The 9,092-nt window shown below is 33.2% G+C and overlaps 2 protein-coding genes across 2 annotated transcripts; one reads left to right on the top strand and one right to left on the bottom strand.

Annotated features, from left to right (window-relative positions):
- Positions 1 to 5,982: 5,982 nt before the first annotated feature.
- Positions 5,983 to 6,977, top strand: Tsp_05757 (hypothetical protein). Its single transcript, XM_003379978.1, has 6 exons — positions 5,983 to 6,028; positions 6,063 to 6,088; positions 6,340 to 6,397; positions 6,475 to 6,515; positions 6,653 to 6,685; positions 6,825 to 6,977. Exons 1-6 carry the CDS (start codon positions 5,983 to 5,985, stop codon positions 6,975 to 6,977), a joined length of 357 nt encoding a protein of 118 aa, XP_003380026.1.
- A 944-nt stretch (positions 6,978 to 7,921) lies between these two features.
- Positions 7,922 to 8,038, bottom strand: Tsp_05758 (hypothetical protein; the record flags this gene model as incomplete). The annotated part of the gene is made up of 1 exon (XM_003379977.1): positions 7,922 to 8,038. A coding segment is annotated over one exon (117 nt), but the record flags the coding sequence as incomplete, so codon positions are not given.
- Between the last annotated feature and the right edge of the window lie 1,054 nt (positions 8,039 to 9,092).

Raw genomic sequence — 9,092 nt, 5'->3', positions numbered from 1 at the left:
TTTGGGAAGAAGTTCGTGTTTGCGTTTGTTAATTTGTCCAAATTTTTGCGTTTCATTACAGATTTGTTCAAAATTTTTTATGTCTTATAATTGGTGAAAAATTAGAGTTCAATTTCTATTTGGTCGGAACTGTATTTCATTATATGGGTCGAGTTTGTTTTTTATTGTATTTGTCAAATTTCATTTCATTTTATTGGTCAAATGGCGTTGCATTCTATTTGTCAAGTTTCGTTGTGTGGTGTTAGTCAAATTTTATTTCGTTGTATTAGTGAAATGTGTGTCAATTTTATTGGCAGTGTTTTGCAGTATTATATGTCAGATTTCAGTTAATTCTATTGGTCAGGATTGTATTCTATTCCGTTTTTCAAATTTTCTTTCATTCTATTTATAAGAATATGGTTTCATTCGATTTGAAAAATTTTGTTTCTTCTATTTGTCACATTTTCTTTCATTCATTTGTCAAATTTTTTTTCTTCTATTTGTCAAACTTAAATTCATTCTATTCGTCGAACTTTATTTCATTCTATTTGTCAAATTTCTTTTCATTCTATTAGTCAAATCTTGTTTTATTCTATTTGTCAAATTTTTTTTCATTCTATTTGTCAGATTTTTATTAATTCTATTTATCAGATTGCATTCCATTCCATTTGTCAAATTTTCTTTTATTCTATTTGTCGAATATCATTTCATTCTATTTGTAAAATTTTGTTTCATTATATTTGTCAAATTTTCTTTCATTCAATTTGTCAAATTTTTTTTCTTCTATTTGTCAAATTTAAATTCATTCTATTCGTCGAACTTCATTTCATTATATTTGTCAAATTTTATTTTATTACATTTGTTAAATTTTCTTTCATTCTATTTGTCAAATTTTACTTCTCACCTTTTGACTGTTTTATTATAATTCTGTTGTTCTCAGACTGAGAAAAACAAAGGAATGAAATTACGATGAAAAAATGATAAAAATAATACAACACAGTACAATACACTACAATACAATACAGATGCAATGCAATGCAATACAAATATAATACAACCTACCACTTGCATGGTCGCATTAACCTTTTTTACTGAACTGTTATGCGTTAAATTTATATTTGTCATGACATGTCATTTTTATTATTATTATCATTTCATATTACATGAAGTAACAGAAACTATAAAGAAACTAAGTGAACAATGTTTGAAGCGGGCTACTCCGAGATCATCCGCGTCCCATTTTCCCCGTACTTCGCCCCCTTATAGTGATTGACTGTACGCAGATAGGTTTCACGCGAGTGATCGGTAATTCGCTAATGGTATCTACTACTTTATTAGCTAATTTTTATGATAATTGATTGGGTGAATAACTTTGCAATTTGATTAGCCATTAAGCTTTGATCAAGGATTGGGTAATTGTTGTTTATCAATTCTTTTCCAAATATGGGTGCATTACCATTAAATTACCTTATGTGGACATAAAGAAGCATTTACTATTTTTTAGCTTTTTGAGATATGGTGTTAGCTACCTTTTAACGCGTAAAAAGGATTATAACAATAACAAAGTTAATATGCTTAAAAGTAATGTTTAACTTCTTCAAATTTGCATATTCTTTGTGTACGTTGTTAAGAGCAACATTTAAGAAGATGTCATGCAATATTTGAATATGGCTTTAAATAAGTGGTTATCCTAGTCAATAACATTAATGATTCTTCAGCTTTACATTTCATTGTTCACATAATAAAATAGCATTTGCAGTCTTGAATTTTCTATTAAATAGCTTATGCACCGTTCCGGTTGATTTGTCTAGCTCAGTTAGCTGCGTGAAGCTTTATGCCCAGCAGCATTTTACTTCCTGCTTCATAGTTTACTTCTCGTTTACTCCAGCATTAGGAATCCATTTCCGCGTCCATTTTCTGTTCATTGCCGTCCAGTCCAGAAAGCCGTATCCATCGCAATTTCAGCAGGCAAATTTCGGATGATGATGTTTGATCTTGTTTCGCTCATCAGCTAATAACCCTCGAATGCTAAGCACTAAACCCTAACGCAAGACCAAAAAGGAAAATAAATTTGACGGTTTAAATTCCATTTTAAATAATCATTTTGAAACAACATTTAGTTTTCATTTCTCATTTTATCTACAACTGAAGATCAACTTTGTTTGATATTTCTTTTGGCACCGATGCCTTTTGTTGATGTTGACAGAAGATTATTAATCACAGACAAATGGCGCACATATGCTGACATCAAACAATGCGATGTCCATTGCAAAGTGAATTTAAAGCAGCTTCAAGCGTTTTTGTGCTTGGTTGGGGCTGTTCATCGCCTTCTTTCTGTTTTCGAAGAGATTCACTTTTTTTTATTCATGCCCGTGGGAAAAAATCGTGCAAAAAAAAAGTGACCCCACACAGGCGTTTTCTTTTTCCCTAAAATTCCCTTTCTTAGCCAACAATTAAAAAAGAATAATGCCTAAGGGTTCTTTTTTGTTTGTCAGAAAATTGTTTTAAGAAAGGCTAATGGAAAGCTTTTCAAGTCCAAGAGGGAAAATCCAAATTTGATAAAATTGTCTACCAGCTGCAGTTTTCAGCTAAAACTAGGAGTGGTGATTGCTGAATGTTAGCATCGAAACACTTTTCTGATTTTACCTGCGTGTTTTCTGAAAAGATTTCTGGCTTGCAAAAAAATTTAATCTTTCCAATCTTTCTTTCGCTCTTGTTCACAAGAGTTATTGTTTTTCTTCTTGTTTCATTTAAATAAAAAATAAAATCTGGAATTTTGTTTAAAATAGAAATTTATGGTTATACATTTTGTGTAAATTGTATTAAATTTCTCTTTCAATATCTAAAATAAACCGACTACTGGGTTGATTAAACATTCAAGTTGCAATTCTTGTATTACTATGGTTCAACATTCCAGATCAAAAAATATCTGTTGCATATCGAAATTCTGTTGATTTTACCAAACAAAACTGAAAGGAAAGAAAATTATATTCTTTGCTCTGTTGCCATCGTAAAAAGTCATTACATGTAAAATTCAAGTGCTTATATTCCGATATTTTATTTCCAGGAATAATTCGTTTATAATATATTTATTTGCCTTTAATAATTTTAATACCTTAAAACACTGCTGCTAAACGTAAGCATGAAATTCAACACAAACATTTACAACATTGAAGTTGTGTTGCAGGTAAGCCGGAAGCCATCATTTAGTTTAATGCCTGCAGATTTGCGGATACTTTTAATAATTAGCTTCTCTATTTTGTCGTTGCATATAAGATAACAATGTTACCGGTTCGGCACTTTTCAAAATGACAACCGTGATACATAATTTTTAGTATTTCAACCCAGCATGTGCATTATTTTAAATTACCAATTCATTATTTTTGGGTTTTCAGTAAATGTTATGTTTTGCCAATCTTCTATTTTTTTTGCATTCATTTTTCTTCTTTTCAAAGTGGTTGGTCAAAGAAATGTTCATTAAACAATCAGTAACTTTAAATTAATGAATGAATTTTGCTAAACACTGCAAAGTATTACCATCGAGCTAGTACAGCCTCATTTACGTAAGACACTATTTTATACTTCTTTAATTTACGCCATAATATTATTTGTGATAGACAGAGACTTTCATCTGTAACGTATTGAGGATTTTGTTGTTCTTCAGCAATTACTATAATCTTTAATGTTGGCTCATTACATTGTTATACACTTTCAAAGCAAACATGCATTTCTAGGTCAGAAGAGTAACTTTATGCAAATGTGATGGTAAGCACTGCCGTTGGCATTTTGCTACGTGCACTTTGTGCTATTCAAATGAGGTAGCAATGTTCCTTATATAAATTTCTGTTCATTGAAAGACCTGCACTATAGTATAAATGTTCGCCGCTGAAGGGCGGTCTATTTACTTACTGCATTGCGTTATTTGGTCATTTTCATGGTTCAATTCAACAAATACGTTGTGATTGTTCGACTAAAAATATGGAGAAACTACGAACATCAGTTACAAAATGTATGACTCTACGTTTGCTTTATCCCTTCGACATTACATTCGACGTTATCCCTGACAGGTCTGCTGACAGGTATGAATTTTCATATACTTGCTATTTTTTCATACAATGTTTCCTTTCTTTCTCTTGGCACACTGCACTAAACATGCGCGCTTTTTGAGCTTTTCGTAGTTGTTTGATTTTAGTCTTTTTGAATGGAAACTAGCGCGTTGTTCTTCAGTAATGATGTTCAACTAATATTCGTGACTTTATTACGGACAAGCCAATATTTAATAGTACTAATAGTATATTTTGCTATAATTCTCAATAGTCCTTACAAATCCATTTGTAAAGTAGTTCTCTGACATAGCTGTTGAACCCCTCCCGCATTATCATTACTGCCCACTGTAATGTTTATTGCTAAGGTAACATTCTTGCCCAATTGTTTAACGGAAATGTCTGTCACCGGGATACTGCAGTCGAACAATCGCACCCCTAAATGCTTGTCACTGCTCAAATCGTGCACATGCTTGTTTCAGCATGACATAGGAAAGCTGCTGTTTCCTTGAGAACACACTTTTATACTACCACCTTTGATACTTTTAGAATGGCAGTAACGTTCCCTTCATTTTTGAAATGACTCCTAAAAGTTTCTATTATGTCATTGTATCGCCAATAGCCCTGACTTATACAGATGCACCTATTTTCTGTCATTGAGAAAATAACTCAACGCCCATCAATGTTGTCAGTATTGATAAATGAAGCAATGCCTGAATATTGTACGTGAAGATTGAGTGGAAGGACGCATATGACAACTTCCACATCCTCCATCCTTTAACTTCTCCCTCATTCCTTCCTGCTATGCTGTCCCGCCCTCCTTTCCTGTCTAATGATCCCCATCATTGAGCTCGTAATTGTACTAAGCTGAACAGAGATCGCTTTCAACTGAAAATGCTGCCCGCCCTCTATTTCGAGCTGAATGAACAGCACTTAGCTGTTTTCATCTCATATAAATCTAATTTCTCATAATTGTTATCGACTAGCAATATAACCAAATCCAGGCTACTCGTGATTCTTTTGTTTTATTCTTTTCATGAAATGCAATACAGAATTGTCACCCGCTTAAGTTTCCTGAATTCATTGCAAATCGTTGAGTTACTTAATTTCTGCAGGTAGGTTTATCTCACATTGTATGTGGCGCGCTGATGCAGTGCTCAACCAAGTTTGCAGTCTTATTATAAATCATCATAAGGTGTAAACAAAGTTTAGTTTAAGCAAAATTTTAATAGTAAATAAGCTGTCAAGTGGCAAACCCACTGGTGCAGCCGCTTACCATCACGATGTCTACCCTGCGCTTTTGTTAAATTCTATGCTGAGACAAATTGTATATCATAAAATTTCTGTTGCAGTTATCATCATAAAATTTCATGACAACTGTTTAATTTTCTATAAATCAGAAAACGCATTTTATTTTCGAAACTATTTTCATTGGAAGCCATTTTTTATTATCCATATAATTTCGATTAGATGAAAAACATTGATAAAATATAAATTATTGAATCACCTTGTACTTTCATGCAACTAAATTACACAACATGCATAAATACGCAATGATATCATTTCCGTTTATTTTTAGTAATCTGCGATGCTTCAGGTTAATAATATTTCCTTTTAGGTAATTTTAGGGAAACAATTTGCATAACAATGCGCTATTACGTAGTAATATGAAGTGTGTAAATAGAAACGTACTAAATTTAATCGTGTCGGTTCATAATGTTGCTCATATTGTTTATTTTAGTGCGCTATTACTGATGGAAAATTAGGTTGATCTTCCTGAGGCAAAGTAAATAGTCATTTGCATAATTTACTTATTATACAATTCACCAAGCACATCGATTTTATTAGGTTATGCAGTTCACTGCAATGCTATCAATCCAGCACGTGGTCAACTATAATTCCGCTCTTCAACACCATCCATGAATAACTGGTAAGTTGGATTTGATATTTTGGTGGTGGTATGCTATGCATGGTACTTTACATTTATGGTGAATGGAATCTGGCGGGTGTCTTTTTAGTGTTATTATTGCTAAGTTTTAGATACATCAGATGCTGAAGACGAAGAAGTATCTATTTCCGATTTTTATTTATAGATGATTGCATTAATATAATTTACTTTTAGAATTTACATTATTTTATTTTCATATCACTGAATATAAAAAATCCTATCATGAGAAGATGATGCCACTATGCATCATAATTATTTTCATCTGCAGTTGATTTGCAATCCTGTTTATTCCCGTGAAATTTCAATAAAAATGATGGCCAACATGCAGCTGCGCAAAAATGATTATTTGCGAGATATTTAGATTGTAAGTTAGCAAAGCCATCAGCAGCACGTCTGTTATTGTATTCGTACGTGCAACGTAAAGTAAGTAATATTGTAGATTGGTTGCCTTTGTTTTTAGTATATTTGAAATTTGAATTTTACATTAGAAATATAGCTTTTTAGATGTACAAAATAATACAACGCAATATCTGGAAAGAATGTGGGTAAAAAATATTTTGTTTATATGACACTAATTACTTATTAAATAATTTCAACTTTCTTTATTTTTTGCTGAATTGTCTTTATTGGTATATCATGAAGGACGTAATGCAACTATATTTATTTCTGTTCTATATATTAGGTTGCGTGCGCTTTATATGAACTCATGATAGCGGTTGAAATAATGCTTATGAGAAACAGCCGTATTATAAAAAGTGATTGAAGCCGAATTGCAGTGCATCTCGATGTTACTTGAATTTCATTCATTTTGTAATCCAATGTTTTCTCTGTGTTATTTAGTATCTATTTTTTAGTTTGACTATTGCTTTGTTCATATTTCTACCGTGATCCGTCATGTGTCTCAACAGTTCCGCTTTCTGGTTTTCTTCATCGTCACAGTAAGAATGAATTTTATGCACTTTGTTATAGCAATGGGTTGTGTCAGTGCAGTGGAACTGTTTCTATGAATATGAATATCTTTCTCTAATGGTGGTTCAGGTTTCCCTGAATGGATTGAAAAAATGTACAAAAATCTGTAAGTAATTGAGTATCTATAATCTGTTACTATTATTAATGTCTTCTAATTATACTTATATCTGATCCTGTATGCTTCTTGTTATCGAATTAAATAGTGTGCGTCAACATAATTGAAACGTTTCGGAATTCCTGTTGCTTTTGCCAACATGGTATGTCACCTTTATCTCAATGCGTTCTAAATGTGCCATCACAAAAATAAGTACACATTTTGCCCATTATAGGAATGGATTGCATCATCAACATCGAGCTCGTTCATACTCTTGCGTTGGTTTAGGTTGGCTTAATGGCGTTACTCAGTATTGGTCCAGAAATCTGTGTGGCTTCGCTTATCACAGGAATAGGATATAATTAAATAATGATTGTAATAGTATCATATATCGTGAATATAGTCGACTTGCGCTGGTTTTCGGATACATCACACAAGTCTGGTAGTGCGTGTTACCATCAGTTCGTTTGGCGAGTATTTTTGTAGAGTATTATGTGATTGGGTAAGTTTTAGTATTTTGTAAGTAGAGATTTTGTTTTTTATTGATGAGTGATAGTGTTCACACTGCGGTGTTGCTTATCACATGCTAAGAATGTTTAATTGAAAATTTCAGCGCATAACTGTTGAAGGTTGCATCATGAAGTACAAATGTTGTATGACTAACAAGTAGTTTTTATGAAAATTTGTATACTTAGTAATTAAGGAACAACAATGCACTGTTGTTTGTCTTTAATATTTTATAATATGGTTGCTTTATATCAATGTTATTTGTTATGCTTTACTTTTCAGCACACTTGTTTTGCAAATATTTTCAGAATCAAATTACGTTTAGATATAGATGTATGAAGTTGCTGCATTCTTTGGTAACTATCCGTTATTGAACATGTTTTATTTACAAAGATTCGTAATCACGCCGATAAATACATCACAGAGCACTTCCATTTGATTCCGCTCAGTTTGGCGACGTATGTACATTTTCATTTTATATACTATGAAAGTTTTAAACTGTAAATTTTGTCGTTTTAGTTTTTCAGGTCTTTATAATTTTGCTTTTCATTTTTTCATAATTGATTTTTATAATTTTTTATAATTATTGTTTGGTACTAGTGTTTTCAAGATTTAAGTTATTAAGGTAAGGTAATTCATTTTAGTTCTGGATTCAGAGAGTAAAAAGCAAAATGGCTAAGTAAATAGCGTAAAGTCAAAAGACAAGGAAGCTATGGGTAAGTATGAAGATAAATAGGTAAGCAGTCTAATAGTTAAGGGTAAGTCAGGCAACAATAGGTGTGAAGGTAAGTATAAATGGAAGGTAAGTAGTGATAAGGGTGAAGGTAAGTAGTGTTTAGGATGAAGGTAAGTGTAATTGTGAAGGTAAGTTTAAGTGTGAAAGCAAGTAGTACAATACAAATTTGTACAAATACAAATTTCAAAAAGCCTGGGGCAATTTATTGCCAATCTAAGTCAAGACAAGAAAGCTATGGGTAAGTATGAAGATAAATAGGTAAGCAGTCCAGTTAAGGGTAAGTCAGGTAAGAATAGGTGTGAAGGTAAGTATAAATCGAAGGTAAGTAGTGTTTAGGGTGAAGGTAAGTATAGGTGTGAAGGTAAGTAGTGTTTAGGGTGAAGGTAAGTAGTGTTTAGGGTGAAGGTAAGTAGTGTTTAGGGTGAAGGTAAGTATAAATGTGAAGGTAAGTAGTGTTTAGGGTGATGGTAAGTATAACTGTGAACGTAATCAGTGCTTCTGCCGCTGCCACTGTTGTGACCTCGCCCCACCCTGGCCACGGCGCCTCCCACTATCCCCAACTCAACTACAACCGCCCATGTTCCCTTGCCACCATCGACTTTCACTTTTTCACAACTCGCACCCGGACCCCCGAATGCGCTTTTTATCACTGACAGACAACCCACCCCCGCGGGCAAACCCCCCCCAAAAAACCCCACATCTCCCCGCGCCCATGAATCTCCCCCCCTGATCATCAGCCCCCCCGCTTTCCCGGATTAAACCTCTCCCCGATCTCCTGCCAATGTGTCCGTAATCCCTTGTTCCCATTGTTTCGCA

This window comes from Trichinella spiralis (genome assembly GCF_000181795.1).
Source record: "Trichinella spiralis strain ISS 195 chromosome Unknown Scfld2, whole genome shotgun sequence".
NCBI classification, from domain to species: domain Eukaryota; kingdom Metazoa; phylum Nematoda; class Enoplea; order Trichinellida; family Trichinellidae; genus Trichinella; species Trichinella spiralis.
The sequence above is the reverse complement of the archived record's forward strand: the minus strand, read 5'-3'. Positions and strand labels throughout refer to the sequence as shown.

Coding starts and splice junctions, on each gene's coding strand:
- Tsp_05757 (XM_003379978.1), top strand. CDS start 5,983: ATGCTATGCATGGTACTTTACATTTATGGTGAATGGAATCTGGCGG. Junction 6,029..6,062: donor TGGTGAATGGAATCTGGCGG/GTGTCTTTTTAG, acceptor GCTAAGTTTTAG/ATACATCAGATGCTGAAGAC. Junction 6,089..6,339: donor CAGATGCTGAAGACGAAGAA/GTATCTATTTCC, acceptor TTAGATTGTAAG/TTAGCAAAGCCATCAGCAGC.